General features: G+C 40.8%; 1 protein-coding gene across 5 annotated transcripts in view; it reads left to right on the forward strand.

Moving 5' to 3' along the window:
• The window catches only part of LOC119657760 (protein scalloped), a 323,480-nt gene that overhangs the window by 8,308 nt on the left and 298,054 nt on the right, over positions 1–17,118 (forward strand). For 4 of the 5 annotated variants that reach the window (XR_005250166.1, XM_038064821.1, XM_038064823.1 and 1 more), the window contains exon 1: positions 8,783–10,110. The exons of the other annotated variant lie outside the window; for it this stretch is intronic. Coding sequence is in view for 3 of the 4 variants with exons in the window: in XM_038064821.1 (XP_037920749.1) it covers positions 10,077–10,110 (34 nt within the window). In the remaining variant the exon portion in view is untranslated. Of the gene's footprint in view, positions 1–8,782; positions 10,111–17,118 lie in introns of those variants that run through there. 5 annotated transcript variants of the gene reach the window in all.

The following is a 17,118-nucleotide window of genomic DNA, read 5'->3' on the forward strand; positions in this document are numbered from 1 at the left end:
GCGAGGAGTCATGCGATAAGATAAAAGCTGTGTGCGTACGGCGGGGCATGTCATGTTTATAGAATTAAAAGATTTCAAATTGAATCTTCACTTGCCATTCTCTTTAGAAATACGAGTATCTGTTTCTATGTATGGGAGTGTTTGAAGAGATTTCAGATAAAAGTCAGTTAGTGTTGCCAGAAGCGTTAAGTGTTATTGTAAGCTATACCATATTGTATCAGATAATAGTTTTCTAATTGACTTTGAAAGTTTAAAAATGAAAGTGGAATACAAAAGAGGTTTATTCTGAAGCCATATAGTATGCGGGCTACTTGTAGTCGTGTGTTGGAGTGCTTCTAAGTAATTTTTCTTTGAAGAGATGGGCTCCAAACCGAGCAATGACTCTTTGACCTGAGTATGACTGAGTAAGTAACAGGGAACAATAGCATATAAAAAATCCGAAATGACGATGATTAAGTGCATTGATCGTCAGGGCCAGATCTTGTTATCCCGAGTTAAAGTTTCACTTCGTCATGGATATTTATCTTCGTCTTTGTGCTGCTCGCTGCTGTAGGCTTATCACTGGCATAGCATTTGATAATGCAACTGAGGCACAGTCTCATTGAAAACCAAAAAGGAGAAATACAATAACAGAATGGAAAAGAGGTTGTGTGGACGCTCTCTATTCCACACATTGTTACATTCCCGATTGTCGCAATGAAGTCACGATTACAGACTACACAGATCAAATGTTCTTAAATAAAAACCATAAAATTTGTTGTCAAATTTAATGAAATGGCGTCCAACGTGGGTTGCGATCTCCAATAACTGGTAGATACAATAATTTGGCAGAAATCAAAATATAAAGAAGTGTTGAAAATTAGCTGTGTACGTCCGTCAACATCTAATTGCATTATCTTTACGGTTTTCAAATTGTTCTGTAGTCTACATAATGACCAAATCTATGAACGATACCATGACTGTTTGGTTGTGGATAAAATCCGGCTCAACAGGTTGCGGTGGGCGGGTCACCTAATCCATATGGATAAGGATGATCCAGCCCGGAAAGTCTATAAGGGCAATATCTATGGTAGAAAAAGAAGACGAGGCAGGCCCCGCTTGAGATGGGGATGTCGCATTGGTTGATGATGTTAGTAATAGTAAGATTTTGATCAATTTTGAGGATAATATGCTTCATATTATATTCTATACTACTAGAAACCTTTATAACTCTAGGATAAACTTAAGGGGGGTTTTACTCAATATCCCCAAAAATATGGTAATATACTATTATTAACTTAATTTGAGCAGATATCGATATGGAGAGTATTTTGTGGCCTGGACACCATATACAGGCAGCTTCATGATTTTTTCAGATTTTTCGGTTGAGTAGTTTCTGAGAATGGCTCCGTTAAAGAAATTACTTTCCACCCCTTCCACTCCCCGCCTTTCTAACAAATCTCAAAACTAAGACCGGCTTCAAAAAGTACTAATCGAGACGTTTCATTTTATATCCAACATGATATTCGGTAAAAAAAAATTTACACCCCTCTTTTTTATGTGTGGGGACCCCCCCTAAATCTCAACGTAGAAGGGTATCACTCACTACATGTCTGGGTGTTCACAGTTCCCACCTTCTCATCAAATTTCGTGTCAATCGGTATAGCCGTTTCTGAGAAAAGTGTGTGTGACAGACAAACAAAACCTTAAAAACATTTTCGTCTGTGAATAAAGTCGAGTATTGTTTGAAATAGTGAGTACTTAGATGAGAGACGGACCATTACTATCATAATTATAATGACTTTATTACATTTAATTATATCAGTAATGACTGACATCTAAGAGTGGCTAATCTGATCACCCATGTTAAGCGTCTGTGGTAATGGCTCGCAGTTAGATGGGGGCGTATTACGAAAAACGCTTTTTTCAAGTTTATTGTACATTATGATGAATTTCGTCACAGTAGACTAGATAAAGGGGGACAGTAGCTACTTCCTTTCATTAATTTTTGTATTTACTTTAATTGTGAACCTTTGATTGTTAAACTATACTGGATACTTCCGACACAGTACTAGTTCAGAATATACTCATAATTTAAAAGTTCCTGAGAAATAAGGATACCACAAAATGTTTATAATCAGCTTACGGTTCCTGGTTTATATATATTCTGCAAACTTATCGATAGTTTCCTTAAGATTAGCCTAAGGTGCGTTTTGTAGACTTTCCTTTAATGCCAAAGTAGATTCCGTGCTAGTGGAAGTATCCTCAAAATCCTGGGAATTTCAGAGCTCTGCTCGGAAATTTTTAAAGGACATAAGCTTATATATGCACCTCCATTTTCAAAGGAAATTATATCTATCCCCTGGTATAAATTTCCCTAAGGTGGTTCAATGAAACAAGGGAGAATAGAAGTTGATTATAGTGGTATATCTAAGCTAGTGGCTTAGACCTTCTGAATTTCATAGTTTCTGGGAAGATCAGATGAGGTACACAATTTAAACTTGTACTCGCAATAACTTCTATGCTTCGTGAGAAATTGGGTGAAATTATAATTGATTTGCCTCTGCTTTCTCTGTAAACATTCCTTCATGGTAGAGATCAGCCCATCGATCATTTTTTGAGCTTTACCATTCCTGCTGTGATCTAATAGATTACCTTTTTGTCGATGATGGGGAACTAGACTTTCATCGTACGAGGCATATCCGAAAAACAAAAAGACAATCTCAAGAATGGTGTCGCACCTTTTCACGTGTCTCGTATATGCTTGAAACTTCATCTGGCAAGATGTCAGTTGTCAAGATTCTTGCGATGATAAATGTTATAATAACCCCGGAGAAAAACTCATTTTAAGGGCTGTTCTTCTGCACTGCCTGCACCATAAGCCACAATCAAATGTATCGAGGCCATTCTATCATATTATTCTTGCCAGAGCCATACTGGTCCGGATGTTTTGTGGCAAGCATTATGTTGTTTTCTCTCATATGTCTAAGATATATTGAGGTTTGCCGAGTGTTGGCGCCACCACTAACTTTTACCACTTCCAAATGGCAGGAAAGATCTGCACTAACATACCCACCACCATTTCGTTTAGAGGCCTTTGATGGCAGTCAGCACTCCTTCCTTCTTGAGAGGGTACTCATTGGATAATTTTCAACAGGAAATTGGGGTTTCTGAATCGCCCTGTCACAACTCCTTCACGTCTGCTTCTGGGTATATACGGGCTTTCATCCTAGGTAGGCGGGGACGATAAATTTGAGTTTCTTTATTCTACCCGGTGGCATCAAATTGCGTGCATTGCAAAATTATGTCGTGTCTTCGGGATCTCATCAAAAGTATTTCAGTAATTTCATTCCAGGGAGTGCCACTGAAAGCAACTCTTTAAGACTCAGGCCCAGGTGCTTTGTGGCAAGAAAATCGTGGTATTCATTTCTGGCTGACAGGTTTTTTCCACTAAAACATAATCGAAGGATAATAGATTTCATCAAATAGTGAGCCTAGGAAAGCTGATAGTGGGTGATATTTTTCATTGTCGAAACTGGTATACGAAATAAAGTTGGGTCACTTCATTATTGGGAAATAAGAAAGTCCTTCTTGTCATGGCTGACAACAGAAGATCCGAAAAACAATAGAAGCAATCGTATTTCCAGCTACTGGGAAAGAGGCCTCTGGTTCATAGCCTATAGCTCTTGTGCTCTTTGAAAATCTTGGCTGTCTTACAGAAATGGCCGAATTTTAAAAGGTCATTAGGCGCGAATGCTCAGAACGAACTACTAACAATTCTAGAAGAAAGAAGTTCGCTGTGGCGGAGGTTGTCGAACAAGGAATGTGGGAAATGAGCGGGCCGAGGAATTGACCAGGTAAGGCTCCGCTCTTGTGGCCAAGCGAGGATTTGCTCTTTACAGTCCTCGGTCTAATGTTCCTCTGGCTATGAAATCTATTTGTACTACATTGCCAGGAGTGTAAAGCCTAGGACATCGCCACTAAGTGTAAAGTCTATGTAATTCTTGGCACTCGAATGATGCCCTAGCGATAGGCAGGATTTTAGTATCCCTAGTACCTCTGCCTTGAATACACGGGCGGATTTCGGGAGGCCAAATGATTCACATTCGTTTCGGAGGAATTTCATCTAAGCTGCTACTGTGGCCGTAGGTTTTCGCTGTTTAACATCCAAGCTCACGAAGTTTAACACAACTAGACAGAACTGCTTATATAATATAAACTTTCGGGCGAGGACGTGAAGAAGTACATTATGAACATCAGCCGGGCAGAGTTACAGAACCTCAACAGCATTTTCACCTCCTCCAGGTCCTCTTGAGGGCGTATCAGCTCAGTTCTATGTTTATTCTCAAATTTAGGTTAGGATGCAGAATCACACCCAGATATTTGAAGGAATCGCGGGAGGTGGAATTCGGGTACCTTTGTCTTTGTGGTAAATAGCACCAGCTATTTTAGTTGCATTTATGTCAAATCCGCATCTTGCAGCCAACACATATCTTTCTCGACGCGTCCTTCATGATCTCATTCAAAACGAAGGGAGACATTTCTGACACCAATATCCCCAAGTTGTCAGCATAGGCTACCAGTTTCACCCCGCACTTGTCTAAAATCTGTAGTATTGCATCGACTACTATCACACATTGCATCGGAGAGATTGCTCTATCCCGGGGCTCTGGTCTAGTAGCTACCTCTCAAATCAGATTGGATTGTCCTGATTGGAAAAGGGCGACCTTCCTATGATAGTCCTTGAGTGGTGGGTTTTCATCACGGAAGAGGTGATCTGTGTGTGTCGTTGCCGGCTTTCAATATTACCTCCAAGTGAATGACAGGTAGATTAAGAATCCATTCAAGTACCAGGGGTGGATTTTTTATGCTTTCAAAATGGTAGTGCCCCTGGATATAGTATTTCCATATTAGTTTGGAATATTTTAACACCTAAATATTTGATACTTGGAAGCAGTTGGATTTCCACCCTTGGTAGAGTACTACTTAATATTCTTGGCGAGAGCAACTAGTCCAGTCGTCCTAGCTTTGAACATGAGTTTGTCCCGAAGGCGTCCATGCGTAAAGACCCCTCATCATCCAGGATCCATAACAAGCAAGCCACACAGGAATGGAAAAAACCCTGCCGCTAAGTAGGCCAGGTGGCACTGATATATGATCTAATTTCATGCTGCCATAAATCATAGATGTTTGGTTGAAAGTATCATTCCGAGGTACTCGAAGTTCTCAGTTCTGGACTAGCTGGTGTCAATGACACTGATGCCGGTCTGAGTTGGGTCTTCGAATAATCTGTTTTCGTCAGTTTTAGAAAACCATGCTGTATGAGGCGATGATTTCATCTTCGTGGAAATTGTTTGAGACCAGCTTTGTTTTGTGAGACGTTATGTAAACCGCGTGACCGTTTTCATAATAAATGAGGAAAGGAAGGAAACAAGACACTTTCTTGATGAACGGACAGAGGCGTGGAACGCTTTTAAAGTATCTGCCACACTACGAACTCTACCGTGGTTTTATCCAATAGACGAGTTCTTCTGCCGCTAGATTATGTCGCAGTACATACCAAATGGGTTTGTGTGGTAAGATGTCAAACGTTTTCTCCAGATCAGGGATGGTTTCGCCTGGGGCCATGTTTCTCTCGGAACTTGTGATAGAGGCAAATATTTTCACGTACCTTCATTTTGATTTGATCGTTTCAGGTTTAAGTATCTCGGAAATGGGGACTGTGAAAGTTCCCTAGACGGCTATGTAGTACCGTTCCTGGTTCTTGATTCAATTTCGTGTTTTTTTTCGGCTCGTGGTGGTTGGCAGTGGAGAGAGTAAGTTCATTTCATCTCTCTTCTCGTTACCATTTGATTGCTAGTAGCAGTCAACAATAGAATGTCCTTATCCCTTTGTTGCCTAATTATGATTAGTTCGAATGATTGTAGTGTCACCACAATATAATGTACTCTGTTAATAAAGGTAGCTGAAGGTCCTTCGAACCACCCAGCGAGAAGAGTGATCAGCACTTCTGTTAACAGCTTGCTTTATTCCCAAAATTTCTTTATATTAGTTTCGGGGAAAACCGATTGTTGGGAAACGCATGGCGTACTAGCTCTATCCTCCAGTCTATAGCCTTGGACCATTTAAGTAGTTGTCATGGGTTGTTGCAGACACCAAGCTATTCCAGAATCTTAATCCCATTATATTCTGTATTTGGAAGCCAGGAGAAGCACTTTATGAATAAGGACAGCTCAGTAACCATTCTGAAGTTTCTCGCAGACACTCCTATACATCTCTGAAAGAGATACTGGTTTAATCAGTTGTTCGCATTCCCGTTCTAAGGTTAATTGGAATTGGGGTTCCTGATATTAAGAGTCTACCGTACCAGAATATAGGTAATCGTTTTGAGAGTTTTTTTGGAATACGAATCTGTTCTGGATCTCCAAGGCAAGTGCAAGAGGAAGAACTCATTGGATCATGGCAGTTCAGTGACCCTTTTCAGGATTAATCGTCTTTTCTCCTATAATCATTGAGGGGGAGCAATATTGCCTGAGGTACTTGCTCATGCTCTTTTCGGTAAATTTTAGCTATAAATGTTTTACAGAATACATTTACCGATCTCGAAGCAATGCAGTAATGCGGTTCTCATAATTTAAAAGAGTTTTCCTTTAAACTGTTTGCCGTGAATTGATCGAACTGGATCGTGACAAAGTTACTGTCGCTAGGGCTTATTCTTGCCAAGCAATGTCCTGGAGGATCTTTCCCTTCGGGTTTGGTGTGCGCAGGTGATTTGCCTGAAGTCCCGCAAGTATTTTACTTTGCCTGCAGGAACAGTCAAGTTTTAATCATAAGGATCCAATTGTTTTTGACTTTATGCTGCCTAACTAATTCGGTACTTTCAGTACTGCTAGATAGGATCTATGGAGGGAACGCTAAGCCAAGATGAGGTTAAAGCAGAAGCTATAAAGAGGCTTAAATTAATGTGCAACTTACATAGTTTCGAAGGTTTTAGAGGCTAATATATAACCATATTTCAGCTTATTCCAAATGGCGCCCAATGTGGGTTTCGGTCACAACGTTTTTTAGACACTTTTTTTCTGTATCTTATTAAATAAAAGACACTTTTTTCTGTATCTTATTAAAGAAAGAAACAGTTATGTGAACCTTCTTTAGTTTAAAATACTTTTTACTGATATATTGCATTGGATGTTAGTTCTTATTATGTTTTTCGTAGGGTAACTTGTTCGAACATCTAATCTGGTGACACCTAGGTCTAGATATCACGAGAGAGACACATTAGTGGGTTTTTATTCATTTTTAAGGTTTTATGTAAACACAAAACCTTATTAAAATCGGTTTACTGTCTTTCTGTCCGTCACACGCATTTTTCTCGGAGACGGTTATAACGATTGACACCAAATTTGGTACAAAGGTGGGAACTATGAACGCTCATGTTTACACTGAGTTACATCCTGTTACGTCGAATTTAAGGGGGGGGGGGGGGGGGTCCCCATACATGCAAAAGGGGGGTGTACAATTTTTTTCATCAAATATAGTCATGTGGGGTATCAAATTAAAGGTCTCGGTTAGTACTTTTTAAAGCCGGTCATAGTTTTGACATTTGTTAGAAAGGTGCGAAGTGCGGGGAGTTGAAAGTGATCATTTCTTTAAGGGGGCCATTCTCAGAAACTTCCAAACCGAAAAATCTGAAAAAATCAGGAGGTTGCCACTATATGGTGCTTGGGCTCCGAAATACCTTCCGTACTGATATCTGTACAAATAAAGTTAATAATATAATAGTATATTACTATAATTTTTAATAATTGGCTGCAAAACCTCCCTTAAGTTCATGCTACCACCACGAAATCGCAAGAATATAGGGTATTACATAGAGCATGATCTCACCAGGTTTGGTGGAAATCGTACTATTACTAACAAAGTTATAATACGTCAAAATTGTCGCTTCTTTGCAAATTCAAGACTTTGAATGTCAATATCATCCGAAAGTGGGTATTCTCACATAATATAAGCATATATTACGTGCCACTTACTAAGAAATACACAAAACTTTTCATTCCTGAAGCGTCCAGCTTCCGGTTTCCCGACTTGTTTATTGCTTTTTTTCTCCTCAAAATTCAGTCCGCAGAAATTTATTTGAATTTCCTTGAGCAAAACGCGAAGAGGCAAATCCCAATAAAAATCAAATGACAGCTGTCAATGGAGCATTACTGCACTTATTTTGTGGTTCTGTCAAGGATCCAATTACTCGGTGGTAGTTTACGGCGTGCCTGCATTATCCTTTAGAGGCAAGTGTGTATGTTTTTAGATTGCAAAACTTTTTTTTTTCATTTTACTGACCTATCCCTTGGGGCGCCGCGGCGTTTTTTGATCTTTCAGATTGAAGCTATCCATACCTCTACCTCTCACAACCGGGATTGCGACCTGATGTGGCTGTAAATGTTTTTCAAGAGATAATGCTTTAGTTTTATCATTTCCACAATTTAATCTTTGCAAGTGATATACCTACAACAGAGAGCGAATGCATAGGTACACGCAACTCTATCCACACGGCTATCAGTCCGTATCGGACCATCTAGAATGGGGATAGAGGCAACATAGTCTGGCAAGACGAGCGTCTGTGCAAGATTCAGTCTGTCTTTCTCTTCCATGACTTCACAGGCTAGGGTATAAATTTAAGAGAGAATTCGTTGCACGTTTTCCCCTTCGGAAAATCATCTCTTCTCTAGACCGAGTGAAAATTTATGCCGCTTTTCCCCTTTGTATCTTTGTTGGTTCTCCTCAGTTATGTTTATGCCGCCGAATGTGTAATAATTGGAATGTGCTGTTTCCGTGCGATTCGTGTGCATATTTACATAGCGGAGTGTAATAAATTGTGATTTCCTTGATCAGCGGAAGGAATAGATCCGAGTGGAAGGCAATAGCGGGTGCTAGTCCTTGAGGTTGAGTGTCGAGCGAAACAGTTTCACCAGGTGATTTCACGAAGGTGCGAAAAGGCGGGAGTTCAGCCGGTTAATAGACTCCCGCTTGAATTGGCCGCTTTTCGATTCGCGGAAAATCTGCGTTTTCCTCTTCGAGATTTTCCTAATCTGAGAGTTTTCGTCGCGGTTGTGGGGCATCTGTGGTGTTTCATACGAGTGGTTTGTGCCCAAGGCGAAGAAGTTGGTTAACACTCAGCTGATAGAAGGACGACGATGACCCACCAGACGGTGGCTCACGAATTGTTGCGCGCGATATGACAAATGCGTCCCGGCGGCGCGGTTAATTGTACTAACGATCCCCGTCACGCTTGGCCCTGAATAGTAGTTTGTGACCGTTAACGGCGCCCTCTAAAAAATTGCAGTGAAAGGATTACAAAAAGGATTGCTTGGTGACGGAAACCAGCTTGGAATCTAGTGTCGAGTCCTTTTCAGATATTTGAATAAGATGAGTGAAAGGTGCCCCTAAAATACTAGAAAATTGTGAATTGGAAATTATATTTTCGCCCAGGAGCCAATTCCCCGAAATACTACAGGAAAAAAAAGTGAAAAATCGTTTTCCCAATTGAGTGCCGTGCGCGGTTCTAACGTTGGTCCGTTCGCTTTCTGTGTGTGAACTTTCTGTGCTGAAGTAAAAAGTTATTTTTAGTTTTTATTTCTTTTCTCGGTTTGATCTTTTTTTCATTTTAAATGTTGTACAACGCGCTGGCTACTGTTGCCATTGCCGTTTCTCCCGCTTCACGCCGCATTCATCAGAATAAAGTCTAGAAGGAAAGGCAGCGGAAAAAATACACAATACGAAAAGTGATGCTCTGAGACGGCGAGACGACGGGACGGAATCGAACCCAATCCGAAATAAATAGAAAAAAACACTCGACATTTATCTTGTGACGAAAATTTCAATTTTAGATAAATACAAGCGAGAAAATAGATGAAAAGCTCCCGCGAACAGGGAAAATAATCCAAAACAATTCGCGGGAATTGATCGCAAAAAATTCTACCAGGGAAGAGTTGCGAGAGTTGTGTAAAGAAATTCCCGCTTAAAACTTTCGAAACTTTCAAACCATCTCGAAAACATATTTTTTTCCTGCAGAACGAGGAACCCTTAAACTGTCGTTCATGGATTGCGAGTACTCGAAATTGTTTTATAAACGTGAGTATTTTACGGCTTCTCCCGCGGCCTGGAACCACAGGCCCAGGTCCTTAATTCACAGCTTTTTTGCCATTTCTACTTTGTTTATTTCCTCACCGGTTTTTACAACTTTTCCATGATGATTTTATGGCATTTTTCTTGGTCCGCCGGGTGCGCGAACGTGGCCTACAGTAGCGAAATTAAGGCAGATACTATATGAATCTGCGGCTGGGTACGATTGAATGTTTAAAAACCCATATTTTTCCCATGTTTGAAATGCACATCCATACCAGGTCCCCTGAGGTTGGGGGCAGCAATTGTTCATTTTCTCGGTTCCAGCCAGCGGAATCCGAGTACTCGGGAACGTGCTTTTTTAGGAAAATTGTAACGAAAACAAACACTTGCCACTGAAATACGAAACAACATGAACTTAGATATTGTTTGTGGATGAGTTTCAGCGTTTTATGATTTGTTTTCGGAGGTTTTACTTGTGCTTTGATATAGTTTGGGTTTCGGAAAAAAGTTTATGTACGTTTCATGTTTACGGATTTGATGATTTGTTAGGTTTCGCTTGGCCTTGCCTCTCTTCTGTGTAATATTGAAAACTATCTTCAATCTCAGCATTTATTTTATTGCTTATGTTTATTACCCTCCATTCATTCCAGACATTCGAACGTTTCCTATGAAATGTTGAAATCCTGATGTTCCGTAGCTTTGAACACATGGCTAGCTTTGGTTTCGAGTGGTCTCCACTCGTAATTTCTATTCCAGGGGCCGAAAGTTTCTAGTGTATTTACCTGGGGATCCCCAGTGGCATTCCATACCATCTTGTCGAGCATAGATAATTATCAATTATAGATGAAATTCCTTCCTTGAATTGAGAGAGCAAGTTGGGTTCAAATTGCAAGGTCAGGCGCGTCAAATAACCGCCTAGAATTGCCTTTCGCCAACTATAAGGGCAGAGTTATACCCCTTAGTTGGAATATAGCGCAAAATGGTAATGCAGGTCAGTGAATACCTAAGTGCATTTGTACAGGTGTTGCCGCCGACACTTGGTTGCATACTACCGCGCTGCCCGTCGGTATACCATTGAACGCAAAGTTTAAGTAGTTCAAACACTTTTTGGGATTTATTAATGGCTAGAACGAAGCTATCCCTTGCAAACTGACTAAGTAGGTCGTCAACGCCAGTTAGAATACTACTTGATTGAACTTCGTCAATAAACCATGAAATTTCGAATTTCAGGATAGTGGCTGCATGCCCCACATTGGGCGCCAATTCTAAGAAGGTCCGAAAACTTCGCCGTATTAACAATTGTTAATCGCTAGATAATAGTTTCAATCCGAACCATGTAATGTGGAGGAAAGTAATCAAGCATGCTGGGAATCATTCATCGATTTCATAGGATATCTTGAACAGTTTTCTTATATATGCACATAACAAGATTTTAGTGGCCCGTCGGAAAGCCGCAGTGTGAGCCAATATGCAGTCCATCTGAAGTTGACTTTTGTCGGAGGGAAATGTGACAATTATCGTGCAAATCTGCCATTGAAGGTTATCACATTACCACGTTCGAATTCCCTGAAAATTGTAACTAGGTTTGCCTTTAACCATCAAAGATGGAACATGGAATTACTCGATATACTCGTACTCTTGTTTCGTTGAAAGTCATCGTTCATGCTATCTATATAATAGGCTTGTCCTTAGTCTAAATAAAGCAGCGGGGTTAGAGGAAATGTGTTTAGTAATATCCTCATTAAATTAAAAATCAAAAACTGAGATCAAGGAAAGAGAATACATAAATAAAGTATAGCTGGAGTTACTCCACTGTACTAAATCCTACAGGTCCCACGATAGACCGGCGGAGAAAATTGGTCGGAAATGGGAACATCCGTGGTCGATATGGTTTTGAGTTCGTCTATTCTATCAGCTGAACTGACGGTAAACAGTAACCTCACCCGGATCAAGGTTATGACCCAGAAAAGTGGCGAATCAGATCCAGTCGAACCGAGTCTACTACCGAAAAGGACAATGAAAAGAAAGCTGAACTAAAGTGGCTTTATTTTCTAAAACTAAGGTTGCTTACAACCAAAGTTTTGTTATAACAAAATGATGATTGTTGCGGCATCCCCCACAAGGGGGTTTGTATACTGGCTTCTTATTTGGTATAACATACCGGCGGGTTTTACCTTTGGCTCAGGAAATATGTTCACGGATTTTGGAAAGGAGCTTACAATTTCAGTCGTTGCGGCTACGTTATCCTGTAAATTATGGACCATACTGAATTACGGAGGCCTTAAATATGGCATGGTTCATTGCGATCTCCGTTGGAAGTTTGCTAACGACGGAAACGATGTCCCTATTTTTTTTAGAAAAACAAGTTAGACGTTGTGATACTTTTTATATTTATATGTTAGTCGGTTTGCTCGAAGAGGGATGCTGTCGCGTGATTGTGGCTTGACCTAAGGTTCAAAAAGAACTCCCAGATGAATCACCGGCCCCAAGACAGTCTAAATATTTGTCTAGGTAATCTAAAATATTTATCTAGGTAATAACTTGTTCGGGCATAGGGTTGGCTAATTGTGCAGGTATTTGTTGATTGGGGGTGTGTTTTTTAAATTCGTGTAAGGAAGAAACATTATTGAACATTATTGAAAGTTATTTATGCCCTTTTATGTTGCCTTGGGCTTTTTATTGGCATACAGGCTTGTTCAAAGACACGTCGCTGATCACCGGGCCAAATACAATCCGATCAGGATTAATGGTCCGCTAAAAGGAAATTATATGTATCCTTCCGTTGATGTAGACTGATGAGGAATTGTGCTTTCTAGTTCAAAAAAGTTCTCAGGTTGTCTTCTGTTATTTCGACATTCTAATGCCTATTCTACCGTCAGTACCTTCTCAGCCTTGTTTGAGAAAAATTGAACTGCTTTAGCGCCAGTAAAGAATTTCTAATATAGGAAGAAAATCTCTTTTAGGATTTTAGGGTTCTGTTCACTCAATTCACAAATCTCTTCCTCCTCAATATAGAATCAAACATGCAGCGCTATTTATGTTCGCTTGTTCAACTTCTGGATCACATCAGTCATAAATGAATTTGTTAAAAATTAAAAGTATTGATTATATTTTGTCCTGGCAAAGTGTTATTTCGGGTACTAACGGGCTATGAACTGCGTTTGGGATAAGAAGTCGGCAACAAAAAGTCAATTTGTTTGACAAACGAAAATCAACAAACCGTCCACCAATTCAAAATCCCTATTAGCTGCTTGGCATACTGGCCCAAAACATCGCTCCATTGAAGGCAGTGTGTATCACGTCTTCTGTTTTTACAATAGATGGAAGAAGGAGGCTGCTGTTTTTGGTGTTGCGTTTGCCACCACGTATTTCGCTTTACTTCCATTAATGTACAGTCCAAAATCTCGCGCTGCCTGCTCAATTTGGATGAACAGGCCATATTTAATTACAAACCCTTTATCGTAACCGTAGCTAGGGGAAAGCGTTTAGGTTCGTATAAAATGAAAGGTCTCATAAATGTTTTTCTGCTTAAATGATCAATGCACTCACACGGAGTAAAGCCGTTGGGTTTGACGATCTCCCCACAGAGTTATTCGTCGCTGCTCCTGCAGTTTCTGCAGAACTGCTACTTCCTCTTATACGGAAATTCTGAGAATTCGAGACCTTTTCCAGGGATTAGAAGAAGGGGATGATAATTAAGATTTCAAAGAAGGCTTGGATGATTGAAGATTGGAGGCGTATCTGTGGTATCAGTAGTATCTTTTCAGTGAGCTAGAATCTCTGAAAGAGAACAAAGGGTAGACTTAAGCCTTCCCTTCAAGTAGCCTCTTGTTGTCTTCAGATCTAATTCAATGAGAATTTTGCCAGTTCCGTTTTTCATATGAAACGTGATTGCTTCCCTGTCCACGGGTCTAATCTTGTAGCGGATCTCGTCGAGGACTTCCGTAAAGGTTTTGCCTTCCATCGGCCTAATGAACAAAGCTGGCGGTCTAGCTTCCCTTCGTTTCATCGATTTTTTTTGTTGCTTCACCATTTGTATCTGGCTTGATTTTAAGCGGATAGTTTTCTACTGGCGCGGGGGGTTGCTTCCTGTTGTTTTTCTTTTTTTATCTCCTCGTTTTTTCCTAATTCCTAATTGTAATGGATTATTTGCGATCCGTATGGCACTTACGATGCTTCGAGCAGGCCTTCTGTTGCTGTCCACATCCGCCTGAAAAACTCTTCCAGTTTCTGGCGGTAGGTTAAAGACTGCTTGCGCATTTATGAATAAGCCTCTCCTTTTCAGCTCCGAGAAAGGCAGTAAGTTAGGTTCGCAGTAGGCCTAAGTTCAATACAATTTGCCCAATTTCAACAATCTCCTCTTTGTTTCATTCTGAAACAGAGGAGGTGCTTGTCCGTGTGTGTGAGAGGTGGGGGAGGGGCAAAGCCTCTGAACACTCAGATCGTAGTGGTCGATTGTACTCGCTTCCACCGTTTAACGGAATATCCCGGACTCGTTTATGTTTCGCAGCATTTCCGTTAGTGGGCAAACAAATAAGTCCAAAGATTGCAACTTGATTAATGCATTTAGAGCAGCGCAGAAAGTAGTGGTCATGGCGCCGGTAATACCCAGACACACAATTCTTTGCAGTGCGGCTAGTTTGCAGCGAAAAATTTTGATTCACATACGGATGCTTAAACGAGCATTTGCGTAATGGAAGCAATATATCCACATTACTACCTGGGACCTAAGTCCCCACGTCGAGGCAAAGATTCGCCCACACAGTGTTCCGAGATCTCCACCAGCAACTAGCACAGCCACGTCATCAGCATAAACTTAATCGTGTATGGCAGATTTTGCAGTTCGCAAAGTAGTGAGTTAATCAACATACTACACAGGAGTGGCAATAGCACACCTCTTTGAGGGTAGCCGTTCGTCGCTTCCGCTGTTAGGTAGCGATCAACCAAACTGCACAAAGCGGTCTCCGCGTTAGCATAGCATAGATCCTCTTAATTAAAGTTTCATCAACACCATGCTTTCTGGCGGTATTACAGAGTTTTTAAAAGGTGCACAGTCAAACGCCCCTTTAATAAACAATGTGTGATTTGCGCTGTTTCTAGGGAAAATTTTTAAGGAATTAAAACGTAACACCGTCGCTAGTAGTGATTATTTTATTAAGCAAATATCGATATTTCGGGAACAACTTGTTCCTTTCTTCACTGCACGGGTGTATACTCGTGTTCCCCTTCAATGTCCACGAACAGCCTCATTGTGTCCTCTATCTTGAGAAGCCAGACTCACAGGACTTTCTACGCTTGTAAGCGTATTGGTTTTCATTTAGTGGGTGCGACCTTAGCGTCTTTTCACGAATGTGATGCTCAGCCAGTATCTTCAGAAATTTCAGCGAAAATGGTGTTAAGTTGATTTCTTTCCCGAGTTTAGCTATGAGGACTTCCTTAACTTTCTGTCAAGAGGTAGGTACGTAGCCCAAGTAGCAAGACATCCTCGAAATATATTTCTTAGAAATTTTTTTAAGTGCTTTATACCCTCCCCTAGCATCGCTGGGTAGATGCCATCCATGCCAGGTGCTTTGAAGTGTTCAAAGGACAGTATAGCAGCTCTCACTTTTTCATTGATGATAGTCGCTCTCGCAGTGTCCCAATTCCCCTTGCAAAACCTTCGTGTTGAAAGGTTAGCCGAGAACGCCAATTCTCTTCCTCCCACTTTTGACATCTGTTCTCCCGGATTGTGTACTTTCAAGAGAGCCTGTATAGACTCAACTCTGGAGTTTGTGAAAGTTCCATCGGGTTTTCTAAGAGAGGCCAACTTAGCCGATTCATCCTATTTGGGGACTCTATACAGACTGGAAGTCTCCCTTTCTCCTTTCAGTTCTTCACAGTATGTTATAAAGGAGTCTCGCTTCGAAAGTTTTACGAGCCTCTTGTATACACGCTGTGAGTTCCGGAATGTTTAAACTTCCGTCTTAATTCTTATTGCTTCTACAAGCGCGATTCAGAAGTGGTCTGGTTGGCTTCCCTGAGTCTTTGCAGTTCTCGATTCCACCATACAACCGTTTTACCGGTTTGGCCACGGGAAATAGAACAAGGCTCTTCAAAACACTCTAAAAGTCAGCGATTCATGGTTTCCAATTGATCTTCTATCTTGAAAGGAGTTCTTAGTCGCCTATGGAGCTCCACCTTGCAGTCATGAGTCAGCTGAAGTGATGAAATTAAATAGCTCCTCCCCTCTGGGGTTGCATTTGCTACTACCCCAAGAAATATATATATTGAGCGTTCGCATCACAACCTATAAAGAGTTCAAGGCCAATTGATTCTGCATACACTACCAGATCCCTTGGTTCTTCCGTCAGTGGAGGACACAAAGAATCATATATCTCGTGCTCTCTCTCATCGAAGAAGACCCTGGTTTCATTTACTAATCCAATATCACAGGTTTTGTTAAAACGAATCAATGGCTCTTGTACCAGAAATACATAAAGTCAGTTGTAATACTTCACCAGCCTTGATAGCAGTAGATAGGAAAAAGCTTTGACATGTTGCAGGTTAATTTGACTAATCTTTAAGTTTGTAGACATAAGTATAGTAATATGAAAAGCGCCACTAAGTCTTCTGCGTCCAGTGTGGATTTCAGTTTAATATGAAAAGCGCCACAAGTCTTCTGCGTCCAGTTTGGATTTCACTGGGGATGCCACGTTGCCCTCACCTTCTGCTGAAAGTTCCGCTTTATTGTGTCCGATTTCTCAAGATATCGCCATACTTAGTGTTGTAGCAACCCCCATGTCCTTATTCTCAAGAAACTTCGCCTTCCTTCTCATTGCCTTACGCTGTTGCCGATTGGGAGACCCTCCATGTTCACGGTGTCCGGTCTGTATGGATTTGTTTCGACATACAGGAATTAGACCAGTTGCGTCCAAATTACCAGCTTCCCTTTCTTTCGCTTTTCCTTGGTAGAGGCGAAACAAAAGGTTCTGACAGGCAGGCCTGTAGTCTCCTCTTCTTTATGCCTGAAATTTC

Source organism: Hermetia illucens, chromosome 5 (assembly GCF_905115235.1).
Source record: "Hermetia illucens chromosome 5, iHerIll2.2.curated.20191125, whole genome shotgun sequence".
Classification (NCBI taxonomy): domain Eukaryota; kingdom Metazoa; phylum Arthropoda; class Insecta; order Diptera; family Stratiomyidae; genus Hermetia; species Hermetia illucens.